The sequence below is a fragment of the Leptonychotes weddellii genome, chromosome 5, assembly GCF_054177405.1.
Source record: "Leptonychotes weddellii isolate Sample4059 chromosome 5, ASM5417740v2, whole genome shotgun sequence".
Lineage (NCBI taxonomy): Eukaryota > Metazoa > Chordata > Mammalia > Carnivora > Phocidae > Leptonychotes > Leptonychotes weddellii.
The window spans coordinates 33,635,495-33,650,047 of NC_138373.1; the positions used below are offsets into that span (position 1 = coordinate 33,635,495).

General features: G+C 57.5%; 2 protein-coding genes across 12 annotated transcripts; one reads left to right on the plus strand and one right to left on the minus strand.

The window, feature by feature from the left end:
- Window positions 1–31: 31 nt before the first annotated feature.
- Window positions 32–9,635, plus strand: PKMYT1 (protein kinase, membrane associated tyrosine/threonine 1). Of its 9 annotated transcripts, XM_081820234.1 has the most exons (9): window positions 123–262; window positions 572–678; window positions 5,284–5,794; window positions 6,573–7,066; window positions 7,742–7,848; window positions 7,985–8,157; window positions 8,242–8,399; window positions 9,205–9,303; window positions 9,389–9,635. In XM_081820234.1, the coding sequence occupies exons 3-9, from the start codon at window positions 5,444–5,446 to the stop codon at window positions 9,498–9,500; spliced, it is 1,494 nt and encodes a 497-aa protein (XP_081676360.1). In that variant the 5' UTR covers window positions 123–262; window positions 572–678; window positions 5,284–5,443; the 3' UTR covers window positions 9,501–9,635. The 9 variants fall into 9 exon arrangements, with proteins under 9 accessions (XP_081676361.1, XP_030894671.1, XP_081676360.1 ...); XM_081820235.1 differs by lacking the exon at window positions 572–678 and having other exon boundaries at window positions 32–262; window positions 9,205–9,291; XM_031038811.2 differs by lacking the exon at window positions 572–678 and having other exon boundaries at window positions 35–262.
- Window positions 9,636–10,095: 460 nt separating this feature from the next.
- PAQR4 (progestin and adipoQ receptor family member 4) lies at window positions 10,096–13,178 on the minus strand. 3 transcript variants are annotated; one of them, XM_006743032.3, is made up of 3 exons: window positions 12,687–13,174; window positions 11,112–11,333; window positions 10,096–10,954 (listed from the first exon to the last, which is right to left on the minus strand). In XM_006743032.3, the coding sequence occupies exons 1-3, from the start codon at window positions 12,850–12,852 to the stop codon at window positions 10,521–10,523; spliced, it is 822 nt and encodes a 273-aa protein (XP_006743095.1). In that variant the 5' UTR covers window positions 12,853–13,174; the 3' UTR covers window positions 10,096–10,520. The 3 variants fall into 3 exon arrangements, with proteins under 3 accessions (XP_006743095.1, XP_081676363.1, XP_081676365.1); XM_081820237.1 differs by having other exon boundaries at window positions 11,112–11,407; window positions 12,687–12,711; XM_081820239.1 differs by lacking the exon at window positions 11,112–11,333 and having other exon boundaries at window positions 12,687–13,178.
- Window positions 13,179–14,553: the final 1,375 nt, after the last annotated feature.

Sequence of the window (14,553 nt, forward strand, 5' to 3'; positions counted from 1 at the left end):
GCGGCCTGGGCGCCTCTGATGGGCTGCATCGGAGAGGGGGCGGAGTAAGAGGCGTTCCTGGGCGGGGCCTCGAGGCCGGTTTGGAATTTTTGGCGCGAGCCGGCTCTGCGCGCGTTCACGGGCCGTTCCCCCTCCGAGAGTCCTCCGGTAGAGAGCCGTCGACCGCAGACCCCGGCCCGCCTGACCGCCCCGGGGGCTTCCGCGGCCTCTGCCGACCCGGAATCTGGGACCTTGCTGAGCTGCGCCCCGCCCATCCGTCCAGGTGAGCCCATGCCGGGTCCTGAGGGTGCTGGGCCGGCACTTCCCTCCCGGCAGCCTTTTGCCCCCTGACAGCCCCTCCGGGGTCAGCCTCAACCCCTCCCGGCCCCGCGGGGTCGCGCCCTGCCCGCGGCGGCCCCGCCCTCTGCCCCTGCCGCCGCTCCCGGGGCGGGCCCCGGCCCTCCTGGCCTTCCCCGGCCTCCCAGTCCCCTTTCTGGGAGCACCTTTCTCCAGCGACTGCCCCCCGTTTACCGGCCCCTCCCCAGGAGAAGCCCCTCCCCCGTGACAGCCGGTCTCTTCGAATGTTCGCCAGGGTTTCCCCACGTCCACGGAGGTGAACCAGCTGTGGCCCTGCCCGGGAGGAGCTCACAGTCTAGCGCGGTAGACCGTGGTCAGCAATGTGTCCGGCCCAGTGAGAGGGTGAGGCCCCTGAAAGCTCCAGAGGTCACGCAGGCCTGGCCTGCTCCGGGCCACCCTGGATTCACCGGGAGCCCCTGTTCCTTCTCCCTCCCCATCCCCTCCCCAAAGCTGTTTGGCCAGGCCCGTGGTGCTAGAATGCAAGGGATAATTGGGGTGGTCTGAGAACTGGTTTAAGTTGCAGGTGCCTGGTGTCCCAAATATGCTAGGACTGGGCCTCTAACCAGCGCTGGAAGGGGTTCTGAAACCCTGGTTCTGCGCTTTAAGAAACCCTGAGATGGGAATCCTGAGGTGAATACCGGCAGAGGAAGCGTCCCCACAGGATGTAGGGTGACTTCCAGGCAGGCCCCCATGGGGGTGCCTCCCCGGTCCCCTCACTGTCCCAAGCGACTGGAGGGCACACTTCAGACGACTGCTCACTCATCATTCTATTACCGATTCACTCCCTGCTGGGTATGACATCTTTTGATACACTGTGGCTTCCTCTCAGAATTGGATTCCTCCTCTTTTGTTTTCTTGTTTTTGTTTCTATTATAACATTATAGCAACATAACAGCCCTTTCGCTCCCAACACACTGTTGGGACCTCTGCACTTTGTGTGTTCTTTCAATTACTGCTCAGAACACTATTATATACTACTTGTTATGTAACAGCTTTTATTGGGGGATTTGTATGCCAGATACTGGGTTGAGCCTTCCCTAAGGTCAGTATTACAGATCCACAAGCCCTCCCGCCCCACCCCCCGCACCCCCTCCCATGGTTAGGTGTGTTTCTGAATTCAACACGTCTCTGATTTTAGAAAGCTAATAGGGCACACATATCATTTATATGTAACACCACCTGTGGGCCTAGGACATCATCCCATAATCAAACACATTAATATTTCTGTCAAGAAATACATGAATATTCACACTTAGAGGGAAAAATAAGTCAGAGTTTTCTGCTCACTGATTTTTGCAGGTAGAAATCCAGTTGTTCAGCACCATTTATAGAAAAGACTTCTTTCCCACTGAATTGTTTTGGCAACCTTGTCAAAATCAATTGACTATGAATGTGAGGGTTTATTTCTAAACCATCAGTTGCATTCCATTGATCTATATGTCTGTCCTTCTATGAATACCACTGTTCTGATTCCTGTAGCTTTGAAATCGGGAAGTGCAAGACTTCCAACTTTGTTTTGACTATTCTGGGTCCTGTGAAATTCCATATGAATTTTAGGATCAGTTTCTCAGTTTCTGCAAAGAAGCCAGCTGGGATTCTGATTCTGATTTTACTGAAACTAGATCAATTTGGAGAGTATTGCCATTTGATCTATATTGTCTTTGGATGTCTTTCCATTTATTTAAGTCCTCTTTAATTTCTTTGAGAAGCTGAGGGAAGAATGGAAAGCAAGTATATATGTATAATATTGACCTTCTTATTTATCACTTCTGATTCTCTTCATTTGTTCCTGTGGATTCAAGTTTCCATCTGGTGTCATCTTCTAGTCCAGTATAGTTCTGTTCCCACCCACCTCTTTTGGGCTAACAGTATGTATGTTACATTTCTATATGTTATATGCCCAAATACAATTACATACATACTGTTTTGTACAATTGCTTTTTAAATCAGCTAAGAGAAGAAATACACACTTACATTGTCTTTTGTGGGGTTTTTTGTTTTGTTTTGTTTTAAGATTTTATTTATTCATTTGAGAGAGAGACAGAGCACAAGCAGGGGCAAAGGGAGAGGGAGAAGCAGACTCCCTGATGAGCTGGGAGCCCGACATGGGGTTCAATCCCAGGACCTGGAGATCATGACCTGAGCCAAAGGCAGATGCTTAACCATCTGAGCCACCCAGGTGCCCCTACATTGTCTTTTGCATCACGTAATTACTCTTACCAGTAATTCTTCATGTGCTTTTACCCTGGAGAACTACCTTTACTTTTTCTTATAAAGCAGGTCTGTTAGCAGTGAATTCTTTGTTTTTATCCAGGAATGTCTCTGTTTTGCCTTTATTTTATTTTACTTTTAAATAAACCCTCAGGTGCCTGGGTGGCTCAGTTGGTTAAGTGACTGCCTTCGGCTCAGGTCATGATCCCGGAGTCCTGGGATCAAGTCCCACATCGGGCTCCTGGCTCAGCGGGGAGCCTGCTTCTCCCTCTGACCCTCTCCCCTCTCGCTGTTTCTCTCTTGCTCGCTCTCTAATAAATAAATAAATAAATAAATAAAATCTTTAACCCTCTCTCTTTTCTTTCTTTTTTTTAAATTTGTTTATTTATTTGTCAGAGAGAGAGCATAAGCAGGGGGAGCAGCAGGCAGAGGAAGAAGTAGACTCCCTGCTGAGCAAGGAGCCTGATGTGGGACTCGATCCCAGGATCCTGGGATCATGACCTGAGCTGAAGGCAGACGCTTAACTGACTACGCCACCCAGGCATCCCTATTTTGCCTTTATTTTTGAAAGATAGTTTCGTTGGATATAGAATTCTTGGTTGACAGATTCCCCCCCACACACACACACACTTTGCATATGCCACCCCACTGCCTTCTGCCCTTTGCTGTTTCTGTTGAGAAGTCAGCAGTTAATCTCCTGTGGAGGGGTTGTAAGTGGTGAGTCCTTTTCTCTCTTGCCACTCTCAAGATTGTGTCCTTGTTTTTGGTTTTCAGCATTTTTAATATGATGTTTCTGTGTGTGGATCTCTTCACTTACCGTACCTGAAGTTCATTGAGCTCATTGCCTAGGGTTAATGTGGTTTTCTTGCAGTGGGGAGGTTTTTCTGGGAATCACATTTAGGAAGTTTTCCTCTATTATTTCTTAGTGTATTTTCCCTTCTGCTTCTCTTCTTTCCTTCCCATGTGCCATTCTGCATAGGCCGGTGTACTGAGTGCTGTCCTCCATTTCTCCGAGGCTCTGTTCCTGCTTCTTCGTTATTTGTTCCTTCTGTTCTTCAGACTGCATAATCTGTCCATCTGTCCTCAAGTTTGCTCATCATCCTGCCAGTTCACATCTACTGTTGAACCCCTCCAGTGAAGATTTTCATTTCAGTATTACACCTTTCATTTCCATAATTTCCACTTGGTTCTTTTGATAATTTTTATCTCATTATCAGTATTCTTTATTTGGTGAAATGTTGTCATCATAGTTCTTTTCTTTAAGCGTGGTTCCCTTTCGTTCCTTGAACATATGTATAGTGGCTACTTTGACATCTTTATCTGTGAAATCTGACATCTGGTCCCTCTTACTGGTAGTTTCTGTCGTCTGCTTTGTTCCTGTGTATGGGTCACACTTCCCTATGTCTTTGCACATCTTGTAATTTTTTGTTGTTGTGGAAAACTGGACATTTTAGACAATGCTATAGCAACTGTGGATACTGGTTTCTCACCCCCCCCTCTGGGGATTGTGACTGTTGTTTGCTTGTTTATTTGCTTAGTGACTGGCTGGGCCATTGTAGTGATGTCTCTTTCCCCTGCGGTGTGAAGCCTCTGGTGCTCCTTCTCAGAGGGCCCAGCCTCGGGCATGTGCGGGTCACCTTAGAATACCAGTGGTTTCACAGGGGCTCTGTCTATCCTTCCCCATACTTAGCTGTTACCCCACCAATTGTGGGCTGATTGTTCTATTGTTTTTGACAATGCCTAGGGCATCCATTGCTCCATACAATGATCTAATTAATTTGGGGCTCCTTTAACAAGGTAGCTTTTGAATTCAGTGTCTGGGGCTTGTTCTGACTCCAACCAGGCTCTTGTTAGCTCTCTCCTTCCCCCGTTCTCTGCAGTAAACTAGCTGGCCCGAGGGGTACTTTGTTGCACTAACGGAGGCACCAGCTTCCTCCTAGTTGCTTACCACCAAAGCCTCCACTGACTTTGAGAGCGCCTTTGAGCTTGAACTTCCCACACATTGTTTCAAATAAAGTCACTATTTTTTTGCAGTGAGAGCTTCAGAACTTTCTGTTTCATTGCCTGCTTCTCGGTAGGCAGAATCCCTGGGCCGCAGCTCTGGAGCTGAGGGCAGGGACAGTGGTGCCCGTCTCACTGGGTGACAGTGCCTCCTTAGGGTGGGGATGGTAGCCTCTGGCCTTCTCGGCTCGCCTTTCCCACGGGGGAGCCTCTTTCCTGCAAAGGAGCTTGGGCTAGAGCTACCAGGGCTCCGTGTTGCCAGCCCTCCGGACTCTGAGGTCAAGCTTTTGCTCCTCGAGCAGAGGCTGATAGAAGAGGGAGCCCCTGGCTTCTCTGCTGCGCCTGCCTGGAACTTGGTCTCTGCAACATGGAGCTAGAAGTGCAGTCCCACGAAATGAGTTTCAGCCTGGTGGCTAGGAGAAAGAAGTCAGGAAAGAAACTTGGCTTCAGACCTTTGTTTTTACTTTTGGAGATAAGAGATGGTAGGCCTGTGTTAATATTTCCACCTTACATTTTTGGAAGAAGGTGTATATTTTAAGGCCAAACAGCTGGTTGTGATGTGCCAGGGATATACATGCAGGCGGTCCGGCTCCAGAACCCGCCTCAGCTTAACCTCTGCTGGACTGTGGGAGTCTGGAGGACATGGCCTTGGGGTTTTCACTTTATGCTTCTAACCTCCAAGGTACAGATGACTGTGTGCAGGCATATATGTATTTGTCCTCTGCCTTCTCCCAGCAGGTGCTCGGCGTCCCTGTGGCCTCCATGTTTAAAGCAGAACGTGTGTGCGGAGTGGACGTGGTTCTCTTCCGAAGCCTCTTTAGGGCCACAGGACCAGGCACTGTTTGAGTGGACATACTGCTCCGTACTGTGCACCCCAGGGTCTCCTGTGCTGGCCATGCCCGTGCCCACGGAGGGCACCCCTCCACCCCTCAGTGGTACCCCTGTCCCAGTCCCAGCCTACTTCCGCCATGCAGAACCTGGCTTCTCCCTCAAGAGACCTGGGGGGCTCAGTCGCAGCCTCCCACCCCGGCCCCCTGCCAAGGGCAGCATCCCTATCAGCCGCCTCTTCCCTCCTCGGACCCCAGGCTGGCACCAGCCCCAGCCCCGGAGGGTGTCATTCCGAGGCAGAGCCTCTGAGACCCTGCAGAGCCCCTCATATGACCCCAGCCGGCCAGAGTCCTTTTTCCAACAGAGTTTCCAGAGGCTTGGCCGCCTGGGCCACGGCTCTTATGGAGAGGTCTTCAAGGTGAGTGGGGTGACAACTCCCTGGGCCTGCTGGGGGATCTCCCCCATCCCGCCTCCCTCCCATGCCTGGATGGGACAGTGTCCTGGGCAGCCTGCTTCCACTGGCTTGACAGGCTCCCTTCCTCAGTGCCTGATTTGACTGCTTTCTCCTTCCCCCCACTCAGGCCCCTCAACACACACGTTCCCCTTGTCCAGAGCCTGGCATGCTTTACAGTGGCTCCTGGCTGCCTTTCCTCCTGCCCTGGAGCCAGCCCCCTCCCCCATCACCTCAGGCCAGCCCGCATTCAGGCTACACCCTCCATGCCACTTTTTTTTTCTTAAAATATATTTCCAATCACTTATATGTCCTTTAAAATGGTAATTCTCCTTACACAAGTACTACATGGAGACAATTTTGTTGTTAAAAAGTACAAACAACACCGGCCCCTAGACTAGTTCTTCTCAGAGGAATCTACTATGCTTCTCAGGTGGGTGTCCTTCCTTCCAGACCTTTCTCTATACATCTCCAAAGTTGACCATATAGAGACAAACTCGCTGTCTATTCTATACAGCGGGTCATTCTGCCCACATGGTTTTGCACCCAGCTTTCTGCATAGAACAACGTGCCATGGAGACCCTTCTGGGTCAAGACTTAGAGCTCGAGTGGCTTACCCAGTTTTGCTATTGCACGTGTGTGGGTCTCTCTAAGGTAGACGCCATGCTACAAGTCCCACACACGTACAGTCATAGTGGAATCTGCCGGATGGCCCTCCTAAGTGGTTGTGCTGCCTCCCTTCCAGGTACGCTCTAAGGAAGATGGCCGGCTCTATGCCATAAAGCGTTCTATGTCACCGTTCCGGGGCCCCAAGGACCGGGCCCACAAGCTGGCCGAGGTGGGCGGCCACGAGAAGGTGGGGCAGCACCCACGCTGCGTGCGGCTGGAGCAAGCCTGGGAGGAGGGCGGCATCCTGTACCTGCAGACGGAGCTGTGTGGGCCCAGCCTGCAGCAGCACTGTGAGGCCTGGGGCGCCGGCCTGCCCGAGGCCCAGGTCTGGGGCTACCTGCGGGATACCCTGCTTGCCCTGGCTCACCTCCACGGCCAAGGCCTGGTCCATCTTGACGTCAAGCCTGCCAACATCTTCCTGGGGCCCCGGGGCCGGTGCAAGCTGGGTGACTTTGGGCTGCTGGTGGAGCTGGGTACGTCTGGAGCTGGTGAGGCCCAGGAGGGAGACCCCCGGTACATGGCTCCTGAGCTGTTGCAGGGCTCCTATGGGACAGCAGCGGATGTGTTCAGGTGAGGGCTGGGATGGGGGAGGCTCTTCGGCAGCGCAGGGCAGGGTGCAGTTAGCAGAGGGAGGGAAACGCCACCCTAGCCCAAAGTCAGGAAGACTTGGCCTTGGGCCGGACATGCTGCTCCAAAGGGGTGGAGGCCTGCCCTGTAGTTGAGGGGGTTCTGCAGAGTCAGGCTGTCTAAGCAGTGAACGCTTTGGAGCCACTTTACGTGCATCCACCCATTTCCTCACCACACCCCCACAGTGGGGACAATGACTCCATTTACAGGCAGCGGACACAGTGGGGTTGAGGGACTTGCCCGAAGTCCAGTTAGCAAGTGGTGAGGCTGGGAGTAGACCAGGCACTGGGTTCCACCGTCCATGCTAGTAACCCCTGAGCGGCCTCGAACAGCCATATCCAGCCTTGTCAATAGAACGATGGTAGTGACATTAGTAACCATAGTGCCTGTCCGGTGAGGGGTGCCAGGAGGACTCACCAGGTGCTACAGGCTGTGCTCTGCCTGGGGTCCATGCTGATGACACGGTCCCATCACTGGCCCTGTTGGGGCCCACATCCCTGGCTCATGGCAGAAGATCGCAGCCCTTTCTCACCCTCTTCTTGGGCAGCCTGGAGCTCTAGGGTCTGTGTCCCAAGGCCAACCTTGCCCCTCTTCTGTCACTGCCCCCGTCCTTCCCAGTCTGGGTCTCACTATCCTGGAAGTGGCGTGCAACATGGAGCTACCCCATGGTGGGGAGGGCTGGCAGCAGCTTCGCCAGGGCTATCTGCCCCCTGAATTCACGGCTGGTAAGTGGAGGGCAAGGATGGAGAGGACCATGCTGCCCCAGGGAGGGCAGGCTCGTGTGGGAGGAAATGGCTGGTGGTGGGGGACAACTGGGCTCACAGCCCAGTCACCCCTGACATGGCCCTGCCCTGTGGACAGGCCTGTCTTCCGAGCTGCGTTCTGTCCTCACCATGATGCTAGAACCTGACCCCAAGCTGCGGGCCACAGCCTCGGCCCTGCTGGCCCTGCCCATGCTCAGGCAGCCTCGGCCCTGGAGCGTTCTGTGGTATATGGCTGCTGACGCCTTCAGTCGAGGGTGGGCCCTGTGGCAGGTAAGTCGGGCGATGGTGGCAGGACGTCCCGCCCTGCTCCCTAGCCCAGGGTCTGACCTGCCTCCCTCATCTGTGTCCCCACAGGCCCTGCTTTCCTTGCTGTGCTGGCTCTGGCATGGGCTGGCTCACCCTGCCAGCTGGCTGCAGCCCCCAAGCCCACCAGCCACCCCACCTGGCTCCCCGCCCTGCAGCCTCCTCCTGGACAGCAGCCTCTCCAGCAGCTGGGATGACGACAGCATAGGGTGGGTGAGAGCTGAGGGTGCTGGGGGCGGGGGAAAGGGGCGGTCAGCACGGCCAGGCCCCAGACCCAAGGGGATCAGCAGTGAGCAGGACCCCTCCCACAAACCTGGCTCCCATCATGCCCTGGTATGGGAACCAGGGCCAGTGGGGGTGCAGCCTGGCCTGCTTTGAATGCAGCTGTCTCTTCCAAGCTCAGTGCAGGCAATGTGCAGAGCAGAGCAGAACTGGCAACTTCAGGCTTCAGGCACTGCCACCTGAGGGAGCAGTGAGGGCCACAGCACCCCCCCCCCAACAGCAGGGGCTGCTAGTGCCCACAGATGAGGCACTGGGGAGCTGGGCCCTGGGAAACTCCTGGTGGTCAGGTGAGGGGCTGTAATTAAGAAACTGCTGCAAAAAAAATCATATGCTTGGGACACAGGCCTCAGGAGGAATCACACCGTTAACCCCTTCCTTACGGAAATGTCACCCCCTTGCCACGGGGACACGTCCTGTCGACAGGAAGTACCAGAAAAGCTTCATTTTCACAAGTTCACTACAAAGCCAGCTCTCCTAACCCATGTGTTCTGAGACAGAACGGAGGTAGCCTTTGAGTGTGGTCAGATGGCCTTTCAAAGCTGTGAAAGTGCTTCTCTCAAAGGGCACCGCGTTTCTGCTAGTCCCCATTGTGCCCCCCCCGGCCCATGCCAGGCTGGAGCCTGGCACCTGCACAGGGACAGGGTTGATCTTGCTGCCCCTACCCAGCTGTGGCCTCCGCCCAGTGCACTCCCCACCCCTCGACACCTTACTTGTCTGGCCCACCCCGTGCAGGCTCTCACTCTCTCCAGAGGCCGTCCTGGCCAGGGCTGTCGGGAATACCTCCACCCCCCGTCATGGCTCCCCCGCCCCCCGGAACAGGTACTCACTGAGGTGAGCAGGCCCAGAGTCCAGGGGGGTGGGAGGTAGTGGCTTTCAGAACCTAAGTGTCATTTGTCTCTCTTCCCCCCCACCCCAGGGATGCCCTGGACCTAAGTGACATTGACTCTGAGCCCCCTCGGGGTTCCTTCCCCTCCTTTGAACCTCGGAACCTCCTCAGCCTGTTTGAGGACTCACTGGGCCCAACCTGAATCTACAGGCCAGCCTTGGTGCTTTTAACCTTTTAGCCACCCCCCAATCCTCCTGGAGGCTGGGTCCCTCTGGGAACTCCAGAGGTGCCTCCTGCCTACCCATGTCTAATAAAAGGTATTTGAATCTTGGGAGCACCCAAGCTTGCTTGTGTGGCAACACAGCGCTTCCTGCCCCTTTTATTGATGTTGCCCCAGGTCTGAGGCCCCAGGGTGGGCGGAGGCTGAGCCCTGATGCAGGGCCCCAGGCCAGCTGACTGGAGGTAGGAGCCATGCGCCGTGTGGAGCAGAGATTTCCTGAGCAGGCGCGTCCCCACTGTGTAGGTCGAGCCATCAGAGCATGGCACTCAAAGTGGGGAGGGGCCCTCAGCCCAGTGGGGCCCTGAGTCCAGGGCCACTCTGCTCTTTATGTCTCTGTGCTAGCTGCCTGGAGAAAGTACCTGCAGCCGCCCTCCTACCCCGTGGTCCTGGGATAAGAGACTAGTCCTGTTGCCCCAACCCCTCACTCCACAGTCTCCGGACAGAAGGGAGAAGGGGTGGGTGAGCCTCAGGCTGCAGGGAGGGCTGGTATGCAGAGCAGAAAGACAGAGGTCAGGAATACGGGCTGGAGGCTGGGCAAGGCCCCCATGAGGTACCTTACGTGTTGGGCAGGGTGGGCTCATGGCTCTGGGCTGGTAGGATTCCAACTGTCAGAGCCAGACATGACCCCGGAGTTGCTCTGGCCATACCCTCATAGGTCACAGAGGATAAACTGAGGCCTAGGAAGGAAAGGTTTCCTTCTAGCCTACACGGACAGTACCCTGAAAGAAGGTGGCAGGGAGGGGAAGCCAGAGCTCCGAGGTGTGAGTAGAAGAGATGAGTCCACAGGGACGAATGGACGAACAGATGAGGTCTCCCAGCTGGGGAGTCCTGTTTGCTGGAAGCATCCAGGCATTCGGCCCCTCGAAGACCAGCAGGAGTGAAGCACGGTATTGGTGGTCCTAGAAGACTGTCGAGAGGCCGGCATGGCGGGCAGGAGGTGGCTCAGTCTGGGGGGCAGGCGTGGTGGGCGGCCCAGAGCAGGTCTGGCACAACGCCGGCGTGCAGCTGGAGGATGGAGCCCACGCTGAGCAGGTGCATGATCTGGTGGGAGTTGCCCCAGTAGTCAAAGCGGCCAGGTCCCCAGCGCTCCGGCAGGCGGGCCACGTTCACCAGTCCCCCAAGCAGTGCCAGTGCATCCATGCGCAGATAGCAGGGCAGGGAGCCTGGAGCCCCGGAGCCCAGCCCCACTCCCCGGGCCCCAAACACCAGCAGGCGGGCAGCAGCCTGCCAACCGAAGGCACGGAGCCGGGCACTGGTGGAGGGAGCTGTGAGGGCCCGCCAGCCAGCCACACCTGACAGCACGGTGTAGCCCACCAGGGCAGCCGGACGCAGCCAGGGCCTACAGGCCAGGGTGCAGTGGATGATGGGCAGGGCCCCTACACAGAGGAGAGAGGCAGGAAAAGGCACATCAGTCTGGGGAACTGCCTGCCCTTTATATCCGGGGCTCATGTGAGTGACTCCTGCCGCCTCCTTCCTGGTTGCCCCCTCCCAGCTCCCATCCTTCAAACCCACCCACCCCATCCCTTGGCTCACCGAGGGTGTTGACAAGGCAGACCCCACACATATCCAGGGCAAGGAGTCGGGTATACACAGCGCTGCCCCCTTGGTGGCACATGAAGAGGTGATAGAGCACAGAGCCTGCGGGGGGTGCCAGGCAGGCCACACAGTGCGTACCCCCCAGCCAGCCATCCTTGCCCAGCTGACCCCACGGCATGGTCATCGGCAGCAGCACCAGGAAGCCTAGCAAGGCTAGCCCTGGGGGAGGAGATAATTACCCATCACAGGGCTTGAGCACAGAGGACAAGTCATTTCCTCAGGGAGTCCACAGTCTAGAGATAATACAAGGGGGATGAGGCAAGACAGGTCTTGACAATGCTGTGAGCACACTAGCGACCGGGCTGACAGAGGCAGGCCCTGTGCCTTCAGTAACTTCTGGGACAGCAGAGCTCACAAAAGAGTTTCTGGAAGTAGAGACCGTCATCCACTTTCAGTTGAAGAAACCGAGTGAGTGGCCCAGGTGACCCCAGCAGGTAAGCCATGGAAGCAGTCTTAACTCCCACGCTGCTCTCATCCCTGCAGCCACATTACCTCCCCAGAAAGCAGGGGGCCCCAGTCCCCCAAACTTGGTGTGTCAGCAGAAGCCAGAAGGAGGCATGACCTCATGCTGAATTCTGAATAGGATATGTGGGCGACGATACCAGATCCCCTGGTCACTTAGCTCACTTCTCTCAACCCCTGTGTCCTCTTTAGGTGACCAGACACAAGGAGCTTTGGGTCTTTTTGTCTTCCAGAAAGGGGCCAAGTCAGGCAGGGGACAGGGGCTGACGGAGCCTGTTCCATCACCCCAGCAGCTTTTCCTGTGCTCCATTCCTGTCGGCCCCAACCAGGGCGACTCCTACCCCTTCCCCAGGGCACTCTAGCATTGCCCTCACAGGGGTCAAAGGCGGGCACAGCAGACTGAAGCTGCTGGCTGCAAACTGGGCAACGGGTGGCTAAGCCATAGTCCCCCAGTGAGGCAGGTACCAAGGTTGGGCCCTGCCTGCCCAGTCCCCTCTCCTGGCTCCGGGCAGCCCAAGGACGGGCAGGGCTGTGTCAGCAGAGCAGGGCCGCGGAGGAGGGGCCGGGCGCCTGCGGGGGTGGGGTGGGGGGAGGAAGGAGTCGCCACCAGGCGGAGCCTCGCGGCCGGGCTGCTCCGGACGGGGGTGGCAGGGCAGCCGCACGGGGAGGGGCTGGGGCCTGGCTTCTTTTCCTGGGCCCCTCCTAGCCAAAGTCAACACCCATCTATCTATTGGACGAGTGCTGGCGGGGGAGGGTGCCCCAGACACAGGGATTATGAAGGGGGGCGGACACCAGACTCCTCCCCGGGGCTCAGAGGGATTAAGCGGACTTGGTCCCCTACTCTGCTTCCCTCGCCTGCCCCGGGGGCCTCGCCCGGGGAGCGGAAGGACAGTTCCGTCCGGGACAATGGCAGCTTTGTCACCACGGCTCCTGGCCGTGCCAGGGCCCAGGCAGCCGAGGACCTGAGCACTGGGGCGCTCGGCGGCCTTCCGGCCCCCGACTAGGCTCGGGCAGGGCTGCCGCGGGTGTGGGATGCGGGGCGCGGCTCACCGTGCGTGTAGATGTTGCCCAGCTCGTTGTGCAGGTAGAAGAGACTGCGCAGACAGCCCGAGCCGCTGCTGGCCGGCCGGTAGCCCGTCAGCACGAACTTGTTGAACTGCAGGTGCGGTGGCGAGCTGGCCCAGTCCAGCAGACGCGGCCCGGCCAGGAACGCCATGGCCCGGCCCGGCGCGGGCGGTCCGCGCTTCCCTCGGCCCCCGGCCGCCTCCTCAGTGCTGCCACAGCGCGCGGAGAATCATTCCGGTGCCCACCCACCGCCCAGTGCCCCGTCCGCGCACGCGCCGGCCGGGGGTCCCGGCCCGCGCCCCCTCCCGCGCTGCGCACGCGCGGGCCCGGCGCCCCCAACGCCGGGGCGGAGGCTGGGGACGCGCGGAGCGCCCGAGCGCAGTGCGGCCGGCCCTGCCGGGGCAGGCGCGCCGCAGGGACAGCTCGTGGCGGCGGCGGCGCCGGCGGCGGCCGGTCGTCTCTTCTCAGCCGGTAGGACGGGTGCGGCCGGACGCTGGTGGGGACGCCAGACTCCGCCCCAGCGGCTCGCCCCCGCCATCCCGCCAGCGTTTCGCGCGCGGTGCTCGTGACGTCAGCCCTGCGAGGGCCAATGGGCGCGGCTGGCTGGGGAGGCCCCGCCCCCGCCCGCCCAGACTTTCGCTTAATTAGCATAATGTATGCGGTCCTAGCCTCATTTGCATGGGGTAGCTGTGGACGAGGGATCCAATGTTCTGGGTCCCGGTGGCTCTGCTGGAGAGGCCCCGGCGCCTTGAGTCTGCCGTGCGCGCCCGGGCTTTCCGCGCGACCCCCCAGGTCGAGGCACCCTTGGGTACTCACCCTCCCCGCCACGCAGCCCCACCCCTCACCCGCGCTCTGTCCAAGGTGCTGCCGGCCCCGAACCTTCCGACCAGTAAAGTCTAGACCTGGCGCGTCCCCACTCCAGGGGTGATCTCTCCACCTTCCCGACTCAGCCGGAGCGCAGCAAGCCACGCTGAGATGCCCAGGCCTCTACAGGTGTGTGTGACGCGCCCAGCACCCTCGGGCCATGCCCTGCCCTTCAGGCCAGGCTCCTTATAACCTGGGCTCGGTCAAACTCGCTCCCTGTTATCGCCCACTGGGGGTGAAGAGGAAAATTACCCAGAGCAGGCCCAGGCCAGCAGGCCCCAGAGGATGGAAAGTTGCTAGCTCAGGTGGTAGAGCAAGAGATAACCAGAAGTCCCGCTGGGAGCAAGAGATAACCAGCCGTTTCTGCTTCTGAACAGGCTTCCCGCCACAAGCTCCCTAACCGCTGTTCCTGCCTAAAGCAGGCCCCCCCGCTCCCCCAGGTAAATCCATATACCAGCAGCCAGCATAGCCCTTGGAACCTGACCCGCTGCACCCCCCTATAAAAACCCTGTAACCCCGCTGCCCGGGGCCCAGAATTTCGAGTGCGAGCTCGTCTGGGTCCGCTGGCGTAAAATAAACCCGAGTTCTCCTACTTCTTCGAGTGTCACTTGGTTTCTCGAGGGTCTGATTATTTTCCACAACAAGGGCACCTTCGGTTCCACCCAGAAAAGACAGGAAACAGAGGGGAAGAGAGAAGGTAGGAGGCCAAGGGAGAAACGTCGGTCCCTTCCCGGGTTCATCCTAAACCGGGTCCAGGAATGCGTGCCTTCTTCGGCTTAAACCCGCCCACAACCGGCTTCCTCCTCCTCCCCTTCTACAGGACCCCGCCCACGCATCCTTTCGCCTCCTCAGTTCCTCAGTCTTCAGCATTCCAGGAGGCTCCAAATCACCCCTTGTGGGGACCGACCTTAATTTGCATGGATACACCCAACCTTGGCTCCGATACCCTCATTAACATAATCCCTCTCATTACGCAGCAACTTGCAGA